The sequence below is a fragment of the Boleophthalmus pectinirostris genome, unplaced genomic scaffold, assembly GCF_026225935.1.
Source record: "Boleophthalmus pectinirostris isolate CB_2022bp ecotype Guang Dong unplaced genomic scaffold, ASM2622593v1 HiC_scaffold_19, whole genome shotgun sequence".
NCBI lineage: Eukaryota > Metazoa > Chordata > Actinopteri > Gobiiformes > Gobiidae > Boleophthalmus > Boleophthalmus pectinirostris.
In genome coordinates, this window is record NW_026571140.1 from 40,154,166 (window position 1) to 40,180,719 (window position 26,554).

The following is a 26,554-nucleotide window of genomic DNA, read 5'->3' on the forward strand; positions in this document are numbered from 1 at the left end:
GTTTTTGCAAACCGTCTAGTGTATTCTGATTCCTCACCTAGTCCCTGAAGAGAAATGAAACTGAGCGGAGACACTAGGTGGCACCAGCCTGCCTCACACAATGCACCTTTAAACTGGACAAAATATCAGGTTGTGACTGACTTTTTAACCAATTTAGATTGTAAGCCAAGGCCAACATGTCAGCTGTCAGTGAGTGGCCTTGTAAGTGACCTTGTTATGGTCTTGTAAAGCTCAAAAGACCATGAAGTTAAGAAACTAGGTTAAAGAGAAACAGACACAACACAGACAGTTAAAATAATAAAGGCCTTAAGTAGTTCACACATGTGCACTTCTGTCAAACTAAGAAAACACTGGATTAACGATTCGTCAAAGTCACAAGACTCAAGACGTCAACATGAATCCATTTCACCATTTTCCATTCAACATGTGTCCTGTGTGTGTCTGTCTGTGTCTGTGTGTGTGTCTGTGTGTGTCTGTGTGTGTCTGTGTCTGTGTGTCTGTCTCTGTGTCTGTCTGTCTGTCTGTCTGTCTCTCTGTCTGTCTCTGTCTGTCTGTCTCTCTGTCTCTGTCTGTCTCTGTCTCTGTCTCTGTCTCTCTGTCTGTCTCTGTGTCTGTCTCTGTGTCTGTCTCTGTGTCTGTCTCTGTGTGTCTGTCTGTGTCTGTCTCTGTGTCTGTCTCTGTCTGTCTCTGTGTCTGTCTGTCTCTCTGTCTCTGTCTGTCTCTGTGTCTGTCTCTGTCTGTCTCTGTCTCTGTGTCTGTGTCCGTCTCTCTGTGTCCTGTCTCTGTGTCGTCTCTGTGTCTGTCTCTGTCTGTCTGTGTCTGTCTCTGTCTGTCTCTCTGTGTCTGTCTGTGTGTCTCTGTGTCTCTCTGTGTCTCTCTGTGTCTCTCTCTTCTTTATAATCCAAGTTATGGAAAGTAAACGACTATTTTCTCACTGTTGGAGTGAAACTTAAATCATGAGTTAGTGCCAGACATCGCACATGTAACGATAATGTGCACATGCATTTATTAAGGTTTTGCATCTACGTCACAAAACCACGTGACCTGGTGTTGATGTTGCCATACTGGAGGTCAAACTATCCATCTGACTAACGTGTAGTATTTGTGTGCGATATAATGTGAATTGAATAGCAACAGTTTTGACCATTTTTGACCATTTTTGATCCGATAGAAAGATACTTTCCGACAGACCGATTAAGCGGCAAGTGAAGAAGAAGAACTACAACATGAAAAGTAAAGGAACGGAGAAGTTGGAAACATAAGTAAAAGTAATTTATTGTTTTATCATTATTCGTTTTACGTTGTAGTTCTTCTTCTTCACTTCCTGCTTGATCGGTCCGCCAGAAAATAGAGTCCCGCAGTCACTTCCGTTGTGGCTTTTTAATGTGTTGTGGCTTTTTAATGTGTTGTGGCTTTTTAATGTGTTGTGGCTTTTTAATGTGTTGTGGCTTTTTAATGTGTTGTGGCTTTTTAATGTGTTGTGGCTTTTTGATGTGTTGTGGCTTTTGCATTAAAGTAGAGTCCCGTGGTCATTTCCGTTGTGGCTTTTTTTGTTGTGTTTTCGCATTTGTATTTGGTGTGACCCCTCTCGGCTTCCGTAGTTTTATCTGCTGTTTAAAGTGGCCATGATTATATTCAGTGTTGGGAAGGTGACTTTTAAAATGTATTCCCCTACAGATTACAGATTACACACCTCAAAATGTAGTTTGTAACGTAATCCATCCGCATGGTTTAGTCCTGTTAAATCCTGTAAAATCCTGTTTTAGTCCTGGATTAGATCTAGTTTAGACCTGGGTTAGATCTAGTTTAGATCTGGTTTTGGTCCTGGTTTAGATCTAGTTTAGACCTGGTTTAGACTTGGTTTTAGTCCTGGTTTAGTCCTGGTTTAGATCTAGATTAGACCTGGTTTTAGTTCTGGTTTAGATCTAGTTTAGACCTCGTTTAGACTTGGGCTTAGTCCTGGTTTAGACCTGGTTTTAGTCCTGGTTTAGACCTGGTTTAGATCTAGTTTAGACCTGGTTTAGATCTAGTTCAGACCTGGTTTTAGTCCTGGTTTAGCTCTAGTTTAGATCTGGTTTTAGTCTTGGTTTAGTTTCCAGCAATGAGTCGAATTACTGAAAAAATTGAAAAAAATAAAATAAAATAAATAAAAATAATGTGAAAACAGGAAAATCCCGCTGTGTAATCCATTTATTTCAACAAAGTAACTGTAATCCAATTACCACTCACTGAAACAGTAACTGTAACTGAATACAGTTACTCATAATTTGTACTCTGATTACGTAACTCTGGTACATGTAATCTGTTACTCCCCAACACTGATTATATTGAAATAAACTGAATAATCCCAGTCTTGACCTCCAGTACAACCACCAAAACATTAAATCACGTGACACGCAAAACCTTAATATAAAGTACAATCAAAACTCATTCCAAACTTTAAACGTGGATGGATTACTGGATTATTGGTCCTATCAGCATGAAATCAGAACAGTGAACAAAGACACTCTTGCCCTTTATGATTGAAACCCACAATTTTTAATAAGATGAAAGATCAAATCGAAAATCAAGATTGAGCAATATGGAGGAAAAAAAATTTGCATAATTTTTTTTTCCCGTATCGTCCAGCCCTATTCGTAAAATATAAGTCAGTGTTATCGTGGCAGGCCAAACCACTGAGTTAAAATCTGATTTCCTCTGATCTCTGAAGCGACAAACTCAGGCACGGAGTGAAAACAGCGACTAACAGACTTCTCTACGGTGCATAAACAAACATTTCCTGTGCTCAAAATATCACTGATTTGAATAGAAAAATCATAAGCGTGAAAATAAGCGTTAAAATAGAACAAAAACAAAACATGAAACTTTTGTCATCCATCACTCTGATCGAAAATGCGCAGGATAAATCGAACATAACACTGGACAGAAATTCGTACAGCTCAAAATTCGCTTGAAATAATAAAAGTAGTTTAAAAACAAATGAGACTCAGTTCTTCTGGATTAAAAGTCGAGTTATAATGTTGTTACAGCCTCAGAAACAGACAGACGAAACAAACGCAGTGGAGCACTTCCTGTATCACTGCAGAGATGAGCACGTCTCGCTCCACACACTTCAAACTGACAGATTCTGCTCCAGGGGAAAGTGTAAATATTTCAGCTGAAGCGTCTTTACGGTTTCACTCCGCAGAGGTTAGAGGTCAGAGGTTATATAAAGTGGAAAATCAGTTTTACGCCAAGAAAATCCATCCACTGAAGAGCAGAGAGCACATGTAAGATGGTGCAAAGAAGCGATTTTTTTCCATTTAAAATAAAAAATTAGATATATTTTAAAGGTGAACTATGTAACTTTTCTGGTGGGAGGATTTCTACCTTCTTGTGTCCATGGGAAAATCAGCTGGGAAGTCGCTCTGAATTGTACCCTTCATGAAACTAAGTTAATCTATGAAAAAACAACATTTTGGAGTGAGTGCTACAACTATTTCAGAATTTTATCCGACATAATTCAGTGAAATCCATAGTAAAGACCTAAAGGCCGGTTTCACTTCATAGAAACTGTTTGACCTCGCAGCATTAGGATTAGTTCCCTTGATTGCAGGCGGTACTTTTTTCATTTAACCAGTCGCTGTTATTTGGTCTTGACGTATGTAATGCGTCGCTAACAGGGCTAATTGGTATATTAAGCTTTTCCCAAATCCTGTAGGAAGAAGGACAATAACATCTTTCCTCTCGATAAAATTCACCAAACATTCTCTTTATTCCAGCTTTAAATCCTCGATCTCAGGAATCATTGCCAACACAGAATGTATTGCTCTTCGCTGATTGTAGACCAAGCACCAGCCAACTTCCGGGGTTCTTACAAACCGTCTACTGTATTTCTGATTCCTGACCTAGTCACTGGAGAGAAATGAAATTGAGTGGAGGCTTTAGGTGGCACCTAAAAATGATTTAAAATACGATTTCATAGTGAACTTCTGCAAGCAAATGAGGATTATATTGATATTACACACTGAAAAAATGTGTGCGGCACGACTCAGTGGAATACAGGTTACAGGTGTGACCATATTTGCGTTTGTCAAAACCAGGACACCGTACGGGGGGTGGGAGGTGGGGACTCGTCATCGACATTGAGCAACTCTCACCTGGTAAAACATTTTCCCACTGGACACTGAAACATATGTGCTGCTTTGTACACTGTGCACATGGACTCCCACTTGTCCCGATTGGATTGGAAAGCGTGGAATTTCTTGTACAAGTCATCGTTAAATACACATTTACACTTTGGTACGTTGCAGACTGACCGACTGTTTGTGTCTCGCTCCTTCTGATGCAGAGAGCTACATGTACGGACCCGTTTGTCCCCGGACACGGACGTTTGGTCACTCGACGCTACACACTGCAACCTACATTCGGTTTGTCAATTAAAAATGAACGTAATCGATGAAATTCTTAATGATCAATTATCGATTAATCGACTAATCATGTCCATCTCTATTTCCTGGGTCTCGAAGGCCAGTGCTTCTCAAACCCGAGGGCTGCAAAATGATTTCAGGATTTCCAGATTATACAGAGAGAAAATACAATTTTGCAGCATTGTTTAAGGTTTAAGCAAATGTTTAATGTTAATGAACTTCCCTCTGGTCAGAGGTTTTTAGTCCCAAGATCTAGAACGAATCGTTTTAAGAGGAGTTTCATTCCGGCTGCTATCATACTTATGAATAAATTGTAATCTATTTATTTAAGATTGTGTGTTTTTAACATATTTAAGATTTATTTATTGTGATTTTAGACAAGTGTGTTGGATGATTTTAATTGGTTGTTTATGGAACAAACCATTCTGCACTGGAGCACTGCAACACTTTATTGTAACATTTTATCGTGTTTTTATGTGTGTTTTGTGGATGAATGAAATGTGAAATGTGGAACCTGTCTCTTAAATCTGCAAAGCAAATTTACCTACGGGTACGAATAAAGCAACCTAACCTAACCTAACTCTGTTCACGCTTACGTCCCAAAACCGGAAAACGTTTGGAAACATGTGGACGACGACTTCCTTTGGAATCTGTTGGCGAGAGTAGCGCTGACAAAATCGATTAATCGACTAATCATGGCCATCTCTAGTTCTGAGTATGTTCTGAGCCGCAGCGCCGCAGTTTTTCGTGTTGTTTTTTTTTCCGGAAGCTACAACCGTCACTACTGCGATTAACTTCGGAAAAAAAACAGCGAAAACGTATCCTTGAATCCTTTTGGTCAGCCTAGTGTGGGTTGTAGTGGCTCCCGTCTCTGTTCACATGTGAAAAACCGGAACAGTTTCTAATGGTCGTCAAATTTCGTCTTCAGTGATACAGCGGAGGTGTCAAAACACGTCATTAAGGAAACAAGGGGGGGGTCGTCAAATGTCGTCCTCATGGGGGAAAAGAGTTAATAGCAGTTATAAATCACAGTAAAACCAGACAGCTCCTCCTCCTCTTCTGAGTAGCTCCATCGTGAACTGAAACCTTCATCTGTCTCACTTCCTCCAGACTTCCTGTTATAAACGTTAATCACTACATGGGTTTAGAAATACACAAAATATAAATATAAATAAAACATTTGCTTCAGTACAAACCAATAAGTTGCTGTGTAACGGTTTGTGGTGACCTCCTCGCTTCACTTCTCCGTCTGTAAATCTGAATCTGAATACTACAAATGTATCAAAAGTTTCATAAAGAGCTTATAGTTAAAACTAAAGATCTACTTCCGCTTTAAAACCATCATTTAAAAACAAGATCCTGCAGCTTTAACCCTTTGACTTTAAGAATCTGCATGTTACAACTCAGGTCACTCAGGTCAGGGAGCTTAAAAAACAACAAACAAAACAAAAAAACAAGATGGAAAATGGGAAAGTAAAGTAGTAATTTCATTAATTAGTGCGTTTCTGGGAAATGATTTGTTCCTGATTTGAAGGATTTTGTGAGGATCATTCCCCGTCCAAGAGACCTCATATTCTGATTTGAATTGTCTTGTCGCTATAACAACGGAGGACTGTTGCCGTGACAAATTATCCTAATGAGGAAGGAATTATTCAGCACGAAACCCATGAATAAAGATGATTCATGTAACTTTTCTGATGGGGACGTCTGCGGAAGATCATTTGTTCCATTAGATTTAGAATTTTAAATGCCACTGAATATCTGATTGAAACTATTATTTTTAGTTGCCAAGTTACTTTTTCAATGTGTTTCAGATCAAAAATTTTAATTTCACCTTTTAAATATTCAGCACAGATGTTTTCAAGTCCTCAGATTCAACAGCAAAATTCAGAGTGTAAAAGTTGCAGTGTAAGACGCCAAGGCAGAAACAATCGATCCTTATTTATTTTTTATTCTATTTCTTTTTATTTATTATCATTTATTGGATTGTTTGCATCATTGTCTTTTTGTGTGCTTTCTATTCATCATTTTTACACTTTTTGTATCTTGTTCTTTGCATCACTTTGTAAACCTTGGTTTTAAATATATATATATATATATATTTTTTTTTTTTTTTTTTGCTGCTGCTACAAACTACAACTCCTCCTGCTACTACAACTACTCCTCCTGCCTGCTACTACAACTCCTCCTGCTACTACAACTACAACTCCTCCTGCTACTACAACTCCTCCTGCTACTACAACTCCTCCTGCTACTACAACTCCTCCTGCTACTACAACTCCTCCTGCTACTACAACTCCTCCTCCTCCTACAACAACTACTACTCCTCCTCCTACATCAACAACTCCTGCTACTACTACTACTCCTGCTACTACAACTACTCCTGCTACTACAACTACTCCTGCTACTACAACTACTCCTCCTCCTCCTTCTGCTACTACTACTGCTACTACTACTGCTACTACTCCTACTCCTGCTACTACAACAGTGAGGTAGTGGACACTGGATGGTCCCTGGACACGAGCCCAGTGCGTCGTCACCCGGACGCTCGATCACGGACGCTCTGCTGCGGTAAAACACGGGTCTTTGTCTGGAGTCAGGTCTGATGTAATACAACGAGTCAGGGCCGCAGACCACAGACCCAGGACCACAGACCCAGGACCACAGACCCAGGACAGACCCAGGACCACAGACTCAGGACCACAGACTCAGGACCACAGACTCAGGACCACAGACTCAGGACCACAGACTCAGGACCACAGACTCAGGACCACAGACTCAGGACCACAGACTCAGGACCACAGACTCAGGACCACAGACTCAGGACCACAGACTCAGGCTCAGGACCACAGACCACAGGCTCAGGATCACAGGCTCAGGATCACAGACTCAGGATCACAGACACATGTGTGTATGGAACAGCGGTGGAAGAAGTACTTGTTACCTAAGTAAAAGTGCAGATATTGAAGAAAAAAAACAAAACTAAACTAAAATAAAAATATTTTTATTATACCCTTTCAAAAATGTATTTAAAGAGCAAAAAGTAAAAGTATCTTGAACAGATTTTGAGGTCAAATAAAGCTTCAAATGCAGTGATTTTGATAAAGATTTGTGCTGAATTTTGTTCATTTTTCTATTTATTTGTGTTCGCTCAAATCAGATTTCTTTTTAATACAACAAAAATAAACCCTCAGCCTTTTCAGCAGGTCTAATAATAAAAAATACTTTTGCTTTTCAGTTCAGTTCAAAAACGTTCCATCGCCGGCCTGGAGCACTCGTCTGAAGCATAAATCTCTTTTAATGGTGTAACAATGATTGTATATTTAGATTTATAGATGCATTATGTAACTTTTCTAATGGAGGCTCCCAACATATGATTTGCTCCAGGAGTATGTTATTGCTACGCTTGGAATGTTCCACACTGTGTCATTAAAGGTGTCTATCTACGTAGGTCAGATCTAAGGAGAGACAATTCATGTTTTACAACATATTTTGTTTGCAATAAAAACACCAGTGACTGAATTATAAATCATTGGTAGCATAATGCTATACTGTGGAACATCGCAGGCAAAGCAACATAATCTCCATGGAGACAAGAAGGTGGGGGAACATTTTTTTCCTTAGTATTGGTGGATTTCAGATTCTAGATTCAGATTTCTGCTTACATTACACTTTGTTGTAAAATATCCAAAAGGTAAATTCATAAATGTTGAACCTGATAATTTTGATAATTAGTCAAAACTCATTGTATTAAAACTTTAATCTGTATTTTAACAATATTAATTTTATCTGACCCCGTCTGTACTGAGTGTTATGGGTTTACAGAACATGCTTCAGTGACAAACATTTGCTCACTTTTTGTAGTATTGGTGATTAAATTGCTCTGCAGTACCACAACAAGTTACTCAGAAGTACCACCACAAGTTACTCAGAAGTACCACCACAAGTTACTCAGAAGTACCACCACAAGCTACTCAGAAGTACCACCACAAGCTACTCAGAAGTACCACAACAAGCTACTCAGAAGTACCACAACAAGCTACTCAGAAGTACCACAACAACATACCACAACAGCTCGGCAGTACTACAACAACATAAAACAACGACTCGGCGGTACCACAACAACTCACTCAGAAGTACCACAACAACAACTCACTCTGTAGTACCACAACAACAACTCACTCTGTAGTACCGCAACTACTCACTCTGTAGTACCGCAACTACTCACTCTGTAGTACCGCAACAACTCACTCTGTAGTACCGCAACAACTCACTCTGTAGTACCGCAACAACTCACTCTGTAGTACCGCAACAACTCACTCTGTAGTACCGCAACAACTCACTCTGTAGTACCGCAACAACTCACTCAGTAGTACCGCAATAACTCACTCAGCAGTACCACAACAACTCAGCAGTACCACAACAACTCAGCAGTACCACAACAACTCAGCAGTACCACAACAACTCAGCAGTACCACAACAACTCAGCAGTACCACAACAACTCAGCAGTACCACAACAACTCAGCAGTACCACAACAACTCAGCAGTACCACAACAACGTACCAAAACTTCCAGTGGTGGAAGAAGTACTTATAGTACAAATAAAAGTACAAGTATCAAATGAAAAAATCTGCTTGTAAAAGTATTAAAGTACCCTTTCAGTCCAGTTTAAAAATGTAGTGCAGTAGAAAGTACAGACACCTGCTCTCAAATGCAGTAAAAGTAAAAAAAATATTGACTTTAAAATGTCCTTAAGTAGAATACCTACATTTTTTACTCACTGTAGATCCTACCTGGTAAGTAAATAAGAAAAGTCAGCTGGATCAGGGACACTACCAAAAATAACAAAATGTTAACAAAACCACATTTACCATTTACATTACATTACTCATTTACCAAAACAAATGTCAGCCTTGAGGGAAAATACTGTTCCTCATTTCTGTACCGTTTTTTAATGTCTTTATGTGGGTGTTGTGTAGGCCTGTTATGATTATTACTATACTGACAATAAATAGATAAAAGATGGATTTTCAAAGGACAATACGTATCAAGGTACTTTTTATTTGTACTACAGGGGAATTTTTGGCTATTTTTGGATACTACAATCATATCTGAGCTGTAGAATGATAAAAAATTATGACTCATTACAGATACAGACTCACTATGTAAACTGCAAAAACTCAAATCTAACAGAGTTCAGATTATTTGAGTTAAGAAAGTTTCATCAGGGTGTGAGTAATTTTCACTTCACAAGAAAAATGATTGACCAATGGCGCAAGATGTTTGTACTCAAAATACGAAAATACATCTTGCTACGCTTAAGAAAAGATTTAAGAATGTTGCTTGAATTAAGAAAAATACATGTATTACTAATTTTAAGTTGAATCTACTCAATAAAGTAAAATGTGATCAGACTTTTAGGACTAAATATGAAATGGGTCTACAGCCAATACCTGGTCAGGAAAAAGCAGAGGAAAAACAGTAGGAGCAGAGTTCAGACTTTGGAGGAAAAAATTTTGACTATTTTCGGTATTACATGGCACGGGATGGTTCAAGATCTCATTCCACAAAATCTCGCGAGACAAAATTGTCACAAGATCGTGCACACGTGAGGAAAATGATCTCGTGAGATTTTGTTTACGCTTGGATTAGACAAAAAAGCGTCTTATGTCGGCGAGTTAAAGGTCTTACAGGTCCAAAAAGCAGTACTAGAATCGAAATAAAAATATGAAATAAAAAAAAAAATGGTGAGACCAAAATTGGAAACCAAATTGTCAAGTAAAATCTCGTCTTGTCTCGCTCTCGTGGACCCAAACTCGTATCTCGTCTCGTGGAAATTGTGTCTCGTCCCATCCCCGAAAACGACATTTGTATTAGTTTTTCATCAAGAAGAATCTTTGTCTGAAATGTTCCACAGTATGGCATTATTAAACCATCCATTTCTTTGGACAGATGACGCTACCAGGCCTGGTTACAGGTCTGATCCATGGGCAGGCGAGCGTGCTTGCTTACAGTGAGAATTTGTGTCCTTCCACGATATTACAAAGCAACACAAAACACATGTAACTGGAGAAAAGCAACACAGCTCAATGTAATCACGTACTGTGGAACATTTCAACAATCGGATCTCCATGGAGACAAGCAAGTGATAGAGAAGTTACTTATTGCACTTTAAACAGAGAGGCAGAAACGACGCTGAAACCAAAACCATCATGGAATACATATAATTTGGCCAAGTAGTTTTGAGAGGAAACTCACTTAAACATTCTTTATAACCAAAATTGACGTCCCCATTTCCCCGAGACAGTCCCCGTTTTGAGCCCTGTGTCCCCTGTCCCAGCAGATTTATCCAAAACCACTGATTTGTTCCAGTTTTATACAAGAAATGTCCCTGGTGTCCCTATTTTTGACCACTATGATCCCCACCAACTAGGGATGTAACAATAACCAAAATATTGTGATATCGTATCGTCAAAGTTCTCTCAATAATAACATCGTGGATCATCACAATATATCGAATTACAAGTCTGCTTAAATTAAGAGTTATGGTGCAGCAGTAACTAAAAAACAACAGAGGGAACTACATAGACCATGATCCTTTGCTCCATTTCAGTCCAAACTACAAGAAGAAATAACAGTTCTAACACTTTTAATTCTTAGGTTCTTTGGATTAAGTCTTGTCAAGGCATTTTAAGAGGAAAAAGGAGCATATTAACAGTTTTAGCTGTTTACACTCCACAAAATATCACAATAAATATCTTACTGCAAGATGTGTATCATGAAAATATCAGACTGAGAGATTTGGATATTGTTATATCCCTAAACAAGAGCCTCCCCACTATATCATGAGCTTTCCCACGATATCGCAATAAATATCGTACTGTGAGGTTCATACGGTGATGATATTGTATCATGACACTTGGATATCGCTACACCTCGACCACCAACAGTAAAGAGGAGAATATATTGTCATTTGTTTAGCTCAAATACAGAAAACCTCGCTTGAAAAAGACCATAACACAAAACAATGCAACAACAGAAGTCCCTCAGATTATGACTGGGCAATGTTACACTTTCTTTTCACAGTTTTATTCATACCAACCATCTCAACCCGGTGTGACCCAGTTTGGAATTTTGAAAATCTAGTCACTCTGCTCCTGTGAGCTTTAAGTCACATTATAAAGCCATTACCTCATCAAAAACAGACCTGCTGGAGTTGTGTTTTGTTTCATTCACATGTTTGCGTAACTTTTTATGTTCAGTCTGTCAAGTCTGTGCAAGTAATCAAGTTCTGATCGAGATTTTGATTCCAATTTCTGTGTCAAACAACCTCCAAACTCATATAATCAAGTTGAAACAATTAAAGCTTAGTAAAGTTTATTTTGGGATATTTTTATATAAATAATCTATTTATTTTATTTGTTAAACATAGAGATTGTAGAACAGTTGGATATATAGTTTATTTTGGACACGTTTATGTTTTTCTTTGCCTTATTTCATGTTGAAAGTATATTTTATTCATTTTATGTTTTATTCATCGCAAAACTGCTCTAAAGTAAATATTTGTAGCCAATATTTATTTTCAATTTGAACATTTTGTGTAAATCATCAATAACAAAGTGATTTTTTGAGAGAGAAATGCTGAATAAATGTAGCCTGATTCATCAGCCGGTTTCACTTTGTGGAAACCGTCTGACCTCGCAGCATTAGAATTTGTTCACTCAACTGTAGGCAGGAACATTTTTTATTTAACCAATCGCTGCTGTTTGGTCGTGACGTATGTAATGCGCCAAATCCCGTAGGAAGAAGAACAATAACGTCTTTCCCCTTGATAAAATTCACCAAACATTCTCTTTGTTCTGGCTTTAAATCCTCGATCTCGGGAATCGTTGCCAACACAGAATGTCTGTTTCTTTGCTGATTGGCTGGTGCCCAAACTCACACTTCCAGGATTTTTGCAAACCGTCGAGTGTATTTTGATTCCTGACTTAGTCGCTGGAGAGAAATGAAATTGAATAAATGCATCATGTAACTAAAAAATATATGTGATTTCAATATTGACCAAAATAATCGTGATAATGCTTCTTTCTATAATTGAGCAGCTTTAAGTCTGTCTACACGGTCTGTTCCACCTTGTGACATCATACAGTTGTAGTTTAAGTCAACAGCAGCGTTTTACCTTTTGTTTAGTAAAGATCGGCAATTCCAAAGTTGAAAATATCCAAATGATTCTAGTGAAGGTGTAAAATTACAAACACAGTGCAGCACTTCCTGTACCACCACCTGACATCACAAAGTGGAACAGTGTTTTTTCAGTTTGAGAGAAAAACTCATCTTAAATTATGCAGGTTTTGTGAGTTAAACATGTGTGAATGAAACAAAACACAACTCCAGGTCTGTTTGTGATGAGAAAACAACATTATATCGTGAAAAAAAAGACTGTAATATGAGTCCTTTAACGCAGCCTTCGCATTGTTCGGACTGGGGAACCACATTTTAACTTGTGTGTCACTCTTCTCCAAACAGGGAGGGTGCAAATTGCTACCTGTTGTCAACAAGCTCTACAAGTTTCTCACTGACCCTCATTTCTTAACACGGTGTCCTCTTGGAAAAAACTAAACAAAACCTCCAAATTAGAGGAATACGATCACGAGAGTCGATATAAAAGTATTGAAATTCAGCTTTAAACAAACAAAACATGCAAATAACAAAGTCCAGACGTCGTTTCGGTGCACACATGTTGGTTCTTATCTCGTTTGGAACCAATTTCGAGCTTCTTTTGCGCTGTTTTTATCTTTACAGTCGCCACATCAGCAGCTGTAGCGCACTAAAACCAGTTTGGTCCACGTCGTCCAGACCAAGTCCAGTCCTTGGATGCAACCGAAGCGCGTTTTTTGGCTCGAAGTTCGGTCAATGCAAAGCGCAACAAACAAACGAGGACCGTGCGTACTCGCTACTCACCGTTCGGGCGCGTGGTACGAGAAGTTGCAAACCGGTTCTTTGGTGCACGAGGAGCTGGTCCGGTGCGAGGGTTCGGTTCTTGGTCTGGTTTCGCGGGTCTGGGCCGGGAATAGTCTGCAGCGGTGGACAAACGGAGCGCACTGATCGACAGACGGTCAAACAACGAAGCGATGGCAGCGTGTGCGTCCGTGCGTGCGTGGAGGAGCTGGAGTGGAGAGAGAGGAGCGTGGGGTGTGTGTGTGTGTGTGTGTGTTTGTGTGTTTGAAGGCCCCCGTGTGGTCAAACTGGGAACTAAAAAACAACGTGGATGGATTTAACTCTTTGTTTAGAGGACAGAGAGTCTGAAACATCTGTCAAAGAAAGTATAATTTTAAAGGTTTACTGTGCAACTTTTTGGTTAGGGGTTCGTCACCTGTTTGTTTCTATGGATATGTCATTGCACTGCCTGGAATATCCCACAGTATGTCATTAAACAGCTCTAGCTCTAGCTTTCATTGACAAAATTTCAAAACGTTTCCATAACTTTTTATTTATTTTATTTTATTTATTTTTATTTGAGACAGGGACAGCGCACATTTTTTACATGAATCTTAACAGGAGAGATGTTTGTACCAGGTTGTAGCACCAGTGCTAATTTCCACCTGTCATCCCTGGGCAGGTTCAGACCAGGCCAGCCCAGCCTCCGCAGGGTGTCTGGGCGCTCCCTTAGAGATAGGGTGAGGAGCTCAGTCACGCGCGAGGAGCTCGGAGTAGAGCCGCTGCTCCTCCACGTCGAGAGGAGCCAGTTGAGGTGGCTCGGGCATCTGTACCGGGGCGCCTCCCTCGAGAGATGTTCCAGGCATGTTCCACCAGGAGGAGGCCCCGGGGAAGACCCAGGACCTGCTGGAGGGCTTGGGAACGCCTCATGGTCCCCCGGGAGGAGCTGGAGGACATGTCTGGGGTGAGGGAAGTCTGGGAGTCCCTGCTTAGACTGCTGCCCCCGTGACCCAGCCCCGTATAAGCAGAAGAAAATGGATGGATGGGTCCCTGGGCAGGTTCATTGATTGATGGTATTTAATTGACCTTAACTATCAGCTGTTCTTCCTGGAGACCTGTAGCATGTTTTAGGTTTTCATGACCCTTAATGAATTTTCCATGATTTTACGGCACCTACATGTGTAGAATTGATCAGACTTTTAGGGCTAAATATGAAATGTTAACTCTTTCCACTCTCATTATGGTTTGGAATTATAGTTTTATAACAGTCAAAATCCTGTCAGTGCATTTATTGTCGTCTCTTTTTAACAAAAGACACAGATGTTCAGAAATAATCATAATAGTCTAATGAGAACTTAACAGAACGCTGCAGTTGTGTGAAAGAGATACTAAAATCCCATGACTTTAACAAAACTTTCATTGGACTTACAAAATTCCATGACTTTTTCAGGCCTAGAAAATTACATTTTCAATTTCCTTGACTTTCCCAGGATTTCCATGACCGTGGGAACCCTGACAGTTGATTTTATAACTCAGAAATACCTAGAAAAACAGGCTCAGGCCACAGATCTGACCTGTAACTTGGCCTGGTTTTGTCTCCATGAAGATAGAAAGATTTAATGCCATACTGTGGAACATTCCAGACAAAGCAGTAACATCTCTATAAGGAACCATCCACCAGAAAATTATACAATGCTTCCAATACTTTTAAAGTTGTGTGTAATTTTTAATCGGACACTGAACTAATTGTTGTTGCATTAAAGTGGACATAGGGCTATTGTGTAAAATCAACATTTATGACAGTTTTCCTTCATCAATTTCTTACATATTTAGAGTGATTTCGTGCATGTTTAATTAATCCTGTATCCTCATATATTCCAGATTTCCAGTACTCTGAAAATTCCTGTTTTCACTCACCCCATCCCACCCACTGCTCTGTAAATACACACAATTAGTCAGAAAATTCACTACCCAGGTTATACACTTAAGGTTAAAAACGTCACGTAGCAACTTCTTAACAATACGAACACATTAGATTTTGTTTTTTGTTTTTATAATGAAGAGGGTGGCACTGTCAGTTGTAATTCAGCATTTTTGAACACAAAGTCACGAGACCAAGGTTCATTTCTGTCCTTTAAATGTGACTTTTTTAGTACCGATACCTGCTGAAATGAGTTTATAGCTGATACTAGTTTTAATATCGACTGGCTTTAGACTTTTGAGAACTCTACCAGCCAGTCCTCAGAGCTGCAGTGGTGAGATCAGCCTCTTAAATGAATGTACAATAGTCTTTTCACACTGGGCAGCGCTCAGGACTAAATGATGTAATTCTTCAGACTCCAGTGTCAGTGATGAGACATTCTGGACCCACACAAAGTCCCTGTTAAACCCTGGTCTAGGCTCTGGTCTGGACTCTGGTCTACGGTCACTGCAGCGTCACCATTAATGACATCAGGCTTCACTGTGGCTCCTCTGTGTTGTTACTGCGCAGTGACATCTCGTCAGGGGTGTTCTACATGTACCTCTAAGGGTGTAATGCTTAGTTACCATGGTGACGCAATGCATACATCAGCAAACCCTATCAGAACTGTTTTATTTAGAGTTTTAGACAGAATATTTGAGTTTTAATTGATGATTTAAGCACCGTGTCAATCATAAAAACCTGTTCTCATTTGAGCATGACAATGAAACTGAATTAAAAGTTATTTGAGAATAAATAACATGCTCTGAAACACGTGATTCTTGTGTTTTAGTTATTTTAGTTAATTTGAGAGAAAACTGAATGCTCCTGGACCAGGTTGAATCTACATATTAAGAATTTAAAGTAAAGTCAAAATAAAAATGAGAAAAAAACTGCAATTAAAGCTTTGTAAAGTCTGACACCACAATTTTAAGTTTACATTTATTTTACATTTTGCAATCCACAACATTATGTACACACCACAATGGAGGCAAAAGTCTGTAATATATTAAAAATGGTAAGAAATTAATCTTTTATGAAAAGGGATCAAGCTGTAAAAGCATTGATTTTAAAAAGCTAAAAAGGTCATCTCTAAAAATCCTCTAAACCTCAGGACTGAGTGAAAAATAAAGTGCGTTCTTGTCCCGGGCTCTGGTCTGTGTCAGTGACTCTGCTCCACTGCGGCCGCCATGCTCCTGATGATGGGAGAGCTGAGCTGAGGGACCAGGGCGATCTTCATCAGTTTACTGCTCGAGTACTTGGTCTTCACCGCCTGAACACAGAGCAAAGGTCAGAGGTCACACCATATTAACCTTTGATCTAAATCGGGACTCACCGTGAACTTGGCCTTGGCGTCGTTGACCTGGACCACGTTTTTGGCGATGTGCTGCATGATGGGCCTCAGGTGGGCCTCGTCGTAAGTGGAGTAGTGCTGCTGAGTGGGAGACTGAGGAGACACAAGAGCAAAGAATATTCTAACATCCTTTTACCTCAAACCTTGGCCATTTCCCAGCATCAAATGTACAACATTTGTCAAACAAATCCCTTTAGATTCTACAACATGGTGTTTAGACACAGCCGACTAATAAAGCAGCATGTTGTTTACCGTTACCATGGTGCCAAGTTTGTTGTCTCCAACAAGCAAACAACCACATCGTTTACCATGTACACAAAAAGCAACAACAGTCACTGGTCTTTTCACTTTTAGATGTGTGCAACAGAAAATGTGTGTGTACTGACCCAGGTCAGCCCCTCGAGCAGCAGCTGTGACAGGCACAGAGCTGCAGCCGCGATCTCAGACGGACGAAAGTGAACCATGTCGTAGTCCAGCAGAGTCAGCTCCATCAGGTATTTGGCCAGAGTGTGTCTCTCCACGTCAGACTGAACAGACAGGAGCACAGACAGGAGCAGACAGGTTAGATCTGACCCCTCACTCACATATACACAGGTCCCATCACAGTCACTCACATTGGCCACTTTGGACGCCCTGCGCAGGAAGTGCAGGGGCAGAGGGCGTCCCAGTTGGAACTTGATGCTCCGCAGCAGCACCTGCTCCATCTCCAGGATCTGGGCTTTGCTGAAGGCGTTGTCTGTGATGTAGGCGAAGTCTCCCACCTCCGGAGCGTACATCTCCTCAAACTTACAGGCCACCAGCATGGCCGTCACCCCGGCCAGCTGCAGCTTCCTGCGAGACACCGGCTGCACCTGGAGGACGGAGGGTCAGTGTTAGAGTGTTAGCACGTTAGCATTAGCACAGCGCTCCCCACAGAGCTGCACCTGCAGAAAGCGGTCGAGCACGGCCACAGTCAGATACAGAGTCTCCTGCAGCAGCTGAAACCTGGAGTGCACCTGGACCAGCCAGTCCACGAGCAGCGCCCTCATGCGGCCCGTGATCTCGTAGCCCTGCATGTAGTGGGGCCTCACGTCCTGCTGCTGCTCCAGCTCGTGCAGATATCTGTAGATGTCTTTAACGTAATGAGAGCAGAGCTGAGGCTGGTCAGAGTCCTGTTCATCCACATCCTCCACTGTGAGCAGCACCTCAGAGAAGGCCTGGCACAGCTCGCTCTCCTCCTTCATGGACACATCCAGCTGCTGCGGGGCTCCAGGAACCTCAGGGGCATTGGGGGCCTCAGTGGCCGCTGGGACCTCCACCTGCTGGGGTTGGACCTCAGGCTTCTTCTCAGGCCGCTTTTCAGGCTGCTTTTCAGGCTGCCTGGTCTTCAGAGCAGCAGAGGGCTTGGACTTAGCTGCTCCTCTCTGGGGAGACAGGAAACAGCGTAAAATACTCGAGCACAGTAATTCTCCAGGTTGAGGTTGTACATTTAGAAAAGTCTAATGGTTTACAGTGATGAAGCCTCCAGCCAAAGCGCAGAGTCTCAGCTGGGCAGCTCTTACACCAGGTACTTCCCGGAGTGTGAGGCTCACCTGTGTGTTGACGGCTGTGGGGTTGAAGTTGGTGAGTTCTCCCAGCGCTGCTCTCCTCGGCCCTGGTACAGCCGCTTTGCCCATCCTCACAGGGTTCTCTCCGGCTCCAGGCTGGAAAAAAATGGATTATCATCATTAATGTACGTTCCATTTATGCATGACTTACTGCAGCTTTTGTCAAAGGATAATCTGGTTGAATCATGAATTACAATGTCGCATTTAAACATTACTGAATGATTTTGGGAGTAAACTAATAACATTTGCAGACTGAAAATAAATATTGTGACCTTACAAGCTATATGCTTAAAAAACGCACATTAAACAATAATCTTATACGCGATTAGAAAACAGCAGCTACGATACTGTGCCTTGTTAGCCTCGGAGCTACACGAGCTGTAAATATGTTAGGAATAACGCGAGTTTTACTTACCAGAGCACGCATTTCGAGAGAAGTCATGTTATCGTCGAGGTTAGAAGCGGAATCACAAGTAAAGAGTATTTAAAACGAGCACACTTTACGTAAAAAGGGAAGATTTGCGCAAGTAAACAACAATGAATCTAAGGACGCGACGCTCCGGGAATTCAAATAGTGCGACGTGAAACCTGATTGGCTGCTGGGATTAAAACGACGCATCTGATTGGTGGAGAATGTTGGCCCGTACGTAAAGACACGCGTACGTAAGATTTTATATTTTTTAATTATTTATTTTTAGTATATTATTATTTTTTGTGTCTTTTTACCAGCGCCTGTTTTTTATTTTTTTTATTTTAACTAATAAATTATGTATCAGATTATTTATATTACGAGAAAATATCCAGCAATGTCAAAACGTAAAACCCCAAATATTCAGAATTAATTTATCTATAATATCCATATACACCTAACAGAAGAAATCGCAATTTTAAAGCTATCATCTATAAGTTTATTTATTTTTTGTGTATTTTTTTTCCCCAGTAGATGGCAGTGTGAAACCTGCCCCCTCCACTCACCTGGCCTCGGTTCAGACTCTGCTGGTCTCTCTGGTTTTCTTCAGTGGCGTTGTTAAGAATGAGAGAACACAACAGGGCTGGGCTGGCCAATCTATTATAAATCCTCTCCATCATGGACAGTCCTGCTCCCATACTGCCCCAGACTATAGAAGGACAGATAATACTCCCTACAACTGTACAACAACTCGCCCTTATGTAACAGATAATCATATGTCCTGTCAATCATCATATTTTTGCACTCTCTTCCTATGTCCTCTTGTACAAAACTGTGATTTTACATTTTATTACTTATTTTTCTATTTTATTTTGACTTAATTATGTCTTATTTGGCACCTGTTTCTTGCTACTTATTTAGAATGTATTATTACCTTCTATATTTTCGCTCTTTGTTATTATATTATATTGTGATGTGTGAACGCTTGTGTCCAAATAATTTTCCTTGTGAATCAATAAAGTTTATCTAAAGTTGAAGTCTAAGGTAAAAAAAAATAAAATAAAAAAAATACTATGAGGGTACAAAGACTTTAAAATGTAGAATTGGGTTGACAGAATTTTGAGCTTGATGCTGTAGTTATGTGAATCCTCTGTTCCATCTGACCAGAGGTGGGACTTGCAAGTCGCGACTTGGACTCGAGTCAGACTTGAGTCAATATTTTTAGGACTTGAGACTTGACTTGATAAAATGGACTAAGACTTGGGACTCGACTTGGACTGGAAGATCAGTGACTTGGGACTTAACTTGGATTTGAGCCATGTGACTTCAGAAGACTTGATACTTCTCCTAAAAATATACATGTTTTTAGAAAATACTTTTCTCTTTTCAGTTGATATATGCTGTGCTGTGATATCCTAACATGTACTACAGCAACATACAGCACTGTAAAAGAGATGGAATTACCGAGAACTACATGTCAAAATAACTTATTTCGCACTTTTAAATCTGAATTCTTTCTTTTCTGACCGTAAAGATTCACACTAAGATTTTGTCAAGACATTTAAAAAGGAAAAAATTGCATTTCTACGCATCTTATATAAATACTCATATATAAATATACCATGATTTTTAAGTACAATTTAGTTAAAATTCACATAAATTGCTTGCCTGGACGAATCCAGACTCATCGCTGTACCAGCGGCTGATACGGAGCTGTGTAACAAATACAGAGAAATATCCTTCTGGATTTCCAGGCAAATAAATTGCAAAAATCTAAGTTATATTTGGTACGTTGGTTTAAAGACTTGACATGATTTGAAGCTCAAAGCAGACGACTTGGACTTGACTTGGACTTATGGGCCAATGACTCAAGACTCGACTAGGACTTGTCTGTATTTGACTTGGGACTTGACTCGGACTTGAGGTCAAAGACTTGAGACTTACTTGAAACTTGCAAAACAACGACTTGGTCCCACCTCTGCTTCTGATCCTCACCTCTTTTCTCACAACATCTTACTTCCTTTTTCACTCTGTCCATAAATCTCTTTCCTGGCATCTTTAACCACAGCATCTTTCTGCCAATACATATCCTCTCTCCCTCCTCTGAACATGTCCAAACCAATATGGAAACTACTTTATCTAAAATATTAGACAAAACCTCACCAAATTATGGAGTCATGAATCTACCCATCTATCCATACACATTAAAGAACCAACTTTTTTCATTTTGACTAATTATTTAAAAAGGATGGAATTTTTACGTAATGAAATTCTCGTGGCATTTATTTTAACATGACAAATCGTCCGTAGTTTTAATACAAACAAAAATATGGACATAACAATGAAAATACAGTGAACTTTTTGTCAAACTGAAAGCACAAACTAATCTCCCATAAACAGCTAAAGACAACACAGAGACTTACAAGCACAACAGAAAACAAAAACAGATACGAGTAAAAACTTATGTCCAAAACGATTGCATAAAAAGACAACTCGTAGTAAAAATACAAAATACAAAACATGGCCTGGCAAAGCAAGACTAGAGTTCTCATAATCAGTCAGGAAATGCCCTTCTCCACTGAACCTGCACCAGATTAAACCCATATGATAATTTACTTAATGATGCATGATTTGTGCAAAGCATCACAACAACAAAAAAAAGAAAAGAGGACAAGCTCACTGGCTCAAATCTCCTGTTCAAAATAAATCTTGAAGAGGCCAATGGAGCTTGACCAATATGGGTTTTTCTCATGACAATTTTTTTTTTTTTTTTAAGAATAGACCAAAACAGATGTCATGAGATCTGCAGATATTATTTTCCCCTCATATTTTAGATTTGAAATGACATCGAACTCATAAACAAACTGTGTTTACTACAATGTGGATACAAGAGCTGAGTTTAGCAGAGTTTAACAGCAGAATCTGGATTTGATTACAGGCCGATAGCTGATATACAGTTGAACTTTAAAGCGTAATACAGCAAGAAGGTTTGATTTGCCCTTTTACAGTGAGGTAGTGTTTGGAAACAGTGATTTAAAGTCTTGAGACAAACGTACCACAGTGTTAAAACAAATGTTTTTAGAAAAAAACTATTAAAATGTTTATTTAAAATCCCGTAAAATCTTCAGGACTGAGTGAAAAATAAAGTGCGTTCTTGTCCCGGGCTCTGGTCTGTGTCAGTGACTCTGCTCCACTGCGGCCGCCATGCTCCTGATGATGGGAGAGCTGAGCTGAGGGACCAGGGCGATCTTCATCAGTTTACTGCTCGAGTACTTGGTCTTCACCGCCTGAACACAGAGCAAAGGTCAGAGGTCACACAATATTAAAACCCTTGACCTAAATCTGGACCAAGGGTGGAAAGTAACGAATTAAATTTACTCGTATTACTGTAAGTGAGAAGTTTGAGTAATTTGTAATCCAAGAAGTTTTTGAAATAGGTCATTTTACTTTTAGTAGAGTATGAACCAAGTATTTCACTTCATTGGAACCCGCCCTCATTACTGAGTTAAATCAGATTTATAGAAGAGGAAAAAAGTCAATCTGCCAGAAATTAAAAGAAATTGCACCAGTGGCATTTTCAGCCATTGTACAGAACCGCCAGTCGGTCTTGGATCAACTTGGACGATGCTGGTGCCAGAGATCGACATGGACGAAATTCAAGAAGGTGCTCGAGAGGAAATCGAAGGAAACCAGCAGCCATAGAATTCAGAATTTGTTATTGTTAATTTGTTTAATCTGTTATGCTGTTAAAGTTCTATAAAAAGAAGGGCTCAGTGTAAGTGTACATTTTTAAGACAACGGTGCTCACAAACAAAGTTTGCACCGTATCACCTAAAAGTTGATTAAAACAACTTGTGCTGGATTAGATTTATCACTCATCCTTTCTTACAAATAATTGGAAGTAACCAAGTCACTTTTATTCAAATTACATTTTAAATGCAGTACTTTTACTTTGACATAGATTTTTAGATTGCTTAATTCCTACTTAAGTAAAAGTAGCAAAGAAAAGATACTTTTACTTAAATTACAATTTTCTGCACTTTCTCCACCTCTGATCTGGACTCACCATGAACTTTGTCTTGGCGTCGTTGACCTGGACCACGTTTTTGGCGATGTGCTGCATGATGGGCCTCAGGTGGGCCTCGTCATAAGTGGAGTAGTGCTGCTGAGTGGGAGACTGAGGAGACACAAGAGCAGAGCTTAGGACAAGATGCTCAACTAGTGTTTTACGCATTTAGGCTTTAATAATTTCATTTGTAAAATGCAGTTAAGGTCAATCACCTAAAGATGTGCCATAAAAAAATGTGGCACGGTACACTGATACAACTGCAACAGTCACTGACACCATGTTTGTTTTCTCTGTAAGAGTCATTGATCAGCACACGTTTAGTGATGACCCCAGTAAACTGTTGCCTTCACTCAGCATGGAATGGAAAAAGGCAAAGACTTTACTGGTGCATCATGTAAAAATAGTAACTATTGGGTTTAAATGTGTGTTTTACAGCAAGTGATGCCTATTAAAAATCACAGTTGTAAGCTCCAATAACTGTCAGACTGTTCTGTACTGACCCAGGGCAGCCCCTCGAGCAGCAGCTGTGACAGACACAGAGCTGCAGCCGCGATCTCAGACGGACGAAAGTGAACCATGTCGTAGTCCAGCAGAGTCAGCTCCATCAGGTATTTGGCCAGAGTGTGTCTCTCCACGTCAGACTGAACAGACAGGAGCAGACAGAGGTTAGATCTGACCCCTCACACTCACATATACACAGGTCCCATCACAGTCACTCACATAGGCCACTTTGGACGCCCTGCGCAGGAAGTGCAGGGGCAGAGGGCGTCCCAGTTGGAACTTGATGCTCCGCAGCAGCACCTGCTCCATCTCCAGGATCTGGGCTTTGCTGAAGGCGTTGTCTGTGATGTAGGCGAAGTCTCCCACCTCCGGAGCGTACATCTCCTCAAACTTACAGGCCACCAGCATGGCCGTCACCCCGGCCAGCTGCAGCTTCCTGCGAGACACCGGCTGCACCTGGAGGACGGAGGGTCAGTGTTAGAGTGTTAGCACGTTAGTGTTAGCACGTTAGCATTAGCACAACGCCCCACAGAGTCGCACCTGCAGAAAGCGGTCGAGCACGGCCACGGTCAGGTACAGAGTCTCCTGCAGCAGCTGAAACCTGGAGTGCACCTGGACCAGCCAGTCCACAAGCAGTGCCCTCATGCGGCCCGTGATCTCGTAGCCCTGCATGTAGTGGGGCCTCACGTCCTGCTGCTGCTCCAGCTCGTGCAGATATCTGTAGATGTCTTTAACGTAATGAGAGCAGAGCTGAGGCTGGTCAGAGTCCTGTTCATCCACATCCTCCACTGTGAGCAGCACCTCAGAGAAGGCCTGGCACAGCTCGCTCTCCTTCATGGACAAATCCAGCTGCCGTGGAGCCTCAGGGACCTCAGGGACCACTGGGACTTCCACCTGCGGGGGCTGAGGCTGGATCTCAGGCTGCTTCTCAGGCTTCTTCTCAGGCTGCCTGGTTTTCAAAGCAGCAGAGAGCTTGGACTTAGCTGCTCCTCTCTGGGGAGACAGGAAACAGTGTAAAATGCAAAGACGGTTATTCTTCAGGTTGGGGGTAAAATCCCTCCTGCTTAAACCGTACAGTTTATGACCACTGAGAACAGTGATTGTTGAAAGTGGTGATTGGAGCTCTTCTGAGGTTGTTACTTGTTAGAAATGTTAAGCATTGCTCTTATCTCCAACTAAAAAGAACTGTTCACTTATAAAATGAACTGTATAACTATAACACAACTCAAAAACACATTTAAAATGTTTTTGTCATTTGACTCCATTACAGGCACCAGTTTATTTCACAGTGGCGGTCCCGGGTCGGTTGTCTGGTGATTAGATTATGCCTCAATTTAGCCTGATCTCACCTTTGTGTTGACTGCTGCGGGGTTGAAGTTGGTCAGTTCCTCCAGAGCTGCTCTCCTCGGTCCCGCTGCAGTCGCTTTCCCCATCCGCACGGGGTTTTCTCCGGCTCCGGGCTGACAGAGAAAGAAAGAGGACCGCATATAAACAACTACACACCAGGGATGCGTTATAAAAGAGTTCTCACTATAAATATCACGCTTTAGACTAGAAAATCTGCACACGTGTTGCACTATCAGCAATGTAAAGAGCGGAGGAGACGCCATACTGTACAAAACAAAACAACTCGCGGTGTAAAACATTCAAGAAGCTGATTTAAGCCTTTACTTACATGCGCGCGGACCTCCAGAGACGCCATTTTAACACCAACAGCGAAGTAAAAGTGACTCAACACAAAAAAAAACAACAGAAGACGAGCAGAATTTGCGTAAAAGTGAAAATCTGCGCAGGTAAACAACAGTGAATCTAAGGACGTGAGTTCAAATACTGCGTCCTGAAATCTGATTGGCTGCTAGGATTAAAACAGCGTCGCTGATTGGTGGAGAACGCTGTCAATCATAAGGAGAGACCGCCCCTGGTGATCGTCAATGTATTTAATTTTTAATTTTAATATTTTTTTTGTTTGTTTAGGAGCTATTTGCTTATTTGTTTATTATTATTATTAAGATTAGTTTATTATTATTTTTTGTCAATTGGTTTATTTATTGGCTTATATTATGTTTTTAATTTGTTTAGCCTGATTTGCTATTTACGTTAGCATCTTTTCTGTTTTGGTTTAATCCATGGGGCACCTAGAAAAGAGAGTGATACAAGTATTATTTATTTATTTATTTATTTATTTTGCCAGTCCACAGAAGAAGCATCAAGAATAGGCCTTAATCATGTACCTCTTGTTGTTTACATTCAAAACTGAAATAAATCTTTTTAATCCAGCTCTGGTCATGGATATTGATTTTGATTTTTCTTTCACTGCGTAAACCACAAGCCCACGGTGCCCAAAAGTGATTATTTGAGTTAAGTTTATTTTTTGAGTTTGCCCATCGTTTGTTTGTTACTTTTCTTAGACAAATAACCTTGACTGTAACACTAGTAAACTCATCTAAATATTCTCAAGTTCAGCAAACAACATGGTTCAATCAATAACATGACATAGTCCCAATGTCCTCAAACAAGGACAAGACATTTCTAGTCTGCTATGATTACTAAAATGTGTCAAATTTTACACAAAATACATTGGTTTCATTCATAAAATTTGGATATAAACGTTACCTTGCTGTTTTTTTGTTTGTTTTTTTTCTTTTGGGAGCTGCTGTAGAAGATTTTTGTTGATATTCCCACCATTTTTTTTTCACTGAAATTGGTGTAATGTCGTGATGTCACCAGAAAATGGTGCGAGCAGTGTCTCTCAATGTGACTAACAGGTAAAAAGTTTTTAAAAATTGAGTATCGTGGAACTAAGACAAAAATTTAATGACGCAGGATCTCAAAGAGGTTAAGTGGTTCATTTCTTATTTTATTTTTAATTTTTTAGCTGTTTTTATGTTTATTTATTTTGCTCAAAGTTGGGACTAAAACTCAAATTAATGTGCTAAAATTAAGTCTTCAGCAGGTCTCAAACCATAAAGAAAAGTACTTTTTACTTTTTAATCCAGATCTAAAATATTGTGGAGAAAGTACAGACACCTGCTCTCAAATGTACTGAAGTAAACATAAAAAGTATCCACTGTAAAACTGATTAAAGTAAAGTACAGATACCTCAAAACTGTACTTAAGTATTGTACTTTTACTTTTACACTTCGTTACCTTCGACCACTGGTCTGTTCTGTTCTTGGTTTTGAGTTTGTTCCAGGCAGTGATGGATGAAGTACTAAATTTTGATACTTAAATAAAAGTACAGATACAGAGGCCAAAGGTTATTCAAGTAAAAGTATCACCTGGAAAATCTACTTAAGTAAAAATATTTAAGTATCTGTTTAAAATGTAC

At 40.2% G+C, this 26,554-nt stretch overlaps 3 protein-coding genes across 3 annotated transcripts in view; all 3 read right to left on the minus strand.

The window, feature by feature from the left end:
- Positions 1-13,603, minus strand: part of LOC110168037 (CD82 antigen-like) — a 97,444-nt gene extending 83,841 nt beyond the window's left edge. Inside the window, exon 1 of the mRNA XM_055154666.1 lies at positions 13,372-13,603. The gene's annotated coding sequence lies outside the window, so the exon portion shown is untranslated. The remainder of the gene's footprint in view (positions 1-13,371) is intronic.
- Positions 13,604-16,235: 2,632 nt separating this feature from the next.
- LOC110168041 (G2/mitotic-specific cyclin-B2-like) lies at positions 16,236-18,813 on the minus strand. Its single transcript, XM_020933446.2, has 7 exons — positions 18,663-18,813; positions 18,233-18,343; positions 17,585-18,064; positions 17,276-17,512; positions 17,048-17,188; positions 16,644-16,754; positions 16,236-16,580 (listed from the first exon to the last, which is right to left on the minus strand). Exons 1-7 carry the CDS (start codon positions 18,687-18,689, stop codon positions 16,470-16,472), a joined length of 1,218 nt encoding a protein of 405 aa, XP_020789105.1. The 5' UTR covers positions 18,690-18,813; the 3' UTR covers positions 16,236-16,469.
- A 2,583-nt stretch (positions 18,814-21,396) lies between these two features.
- Positions 21,397-25,048, minus strand: LOC110168039 (G2/mitotic-specific cyclin-B2-like). The gene is made up of 7 exons (XM_020933444.2): positions 24,902-25,048; positions 24,576-24,686; positions 23,767-24,219; positions 23,446-23,682; positions 23,226-23,366; positions 22,723-22,833; positions 21,397-21,943 (listed from the first exon to the last, which is right to left on the minus strand). Exons 1-7 carry the CDS (start codon positions 24,926-24,928, stop codon positions 21,833-21,835), a joined length of 1,191 nt encoding a protein of 396 aa, XP_020789103.1. The 5' UTR covers positions 24,929-25,048; the 3' UTR covers positions 21,397-21,832.
- Between the last annotated feature and the right edge of the window lie 1,506 nt (positions 25,049-26,554).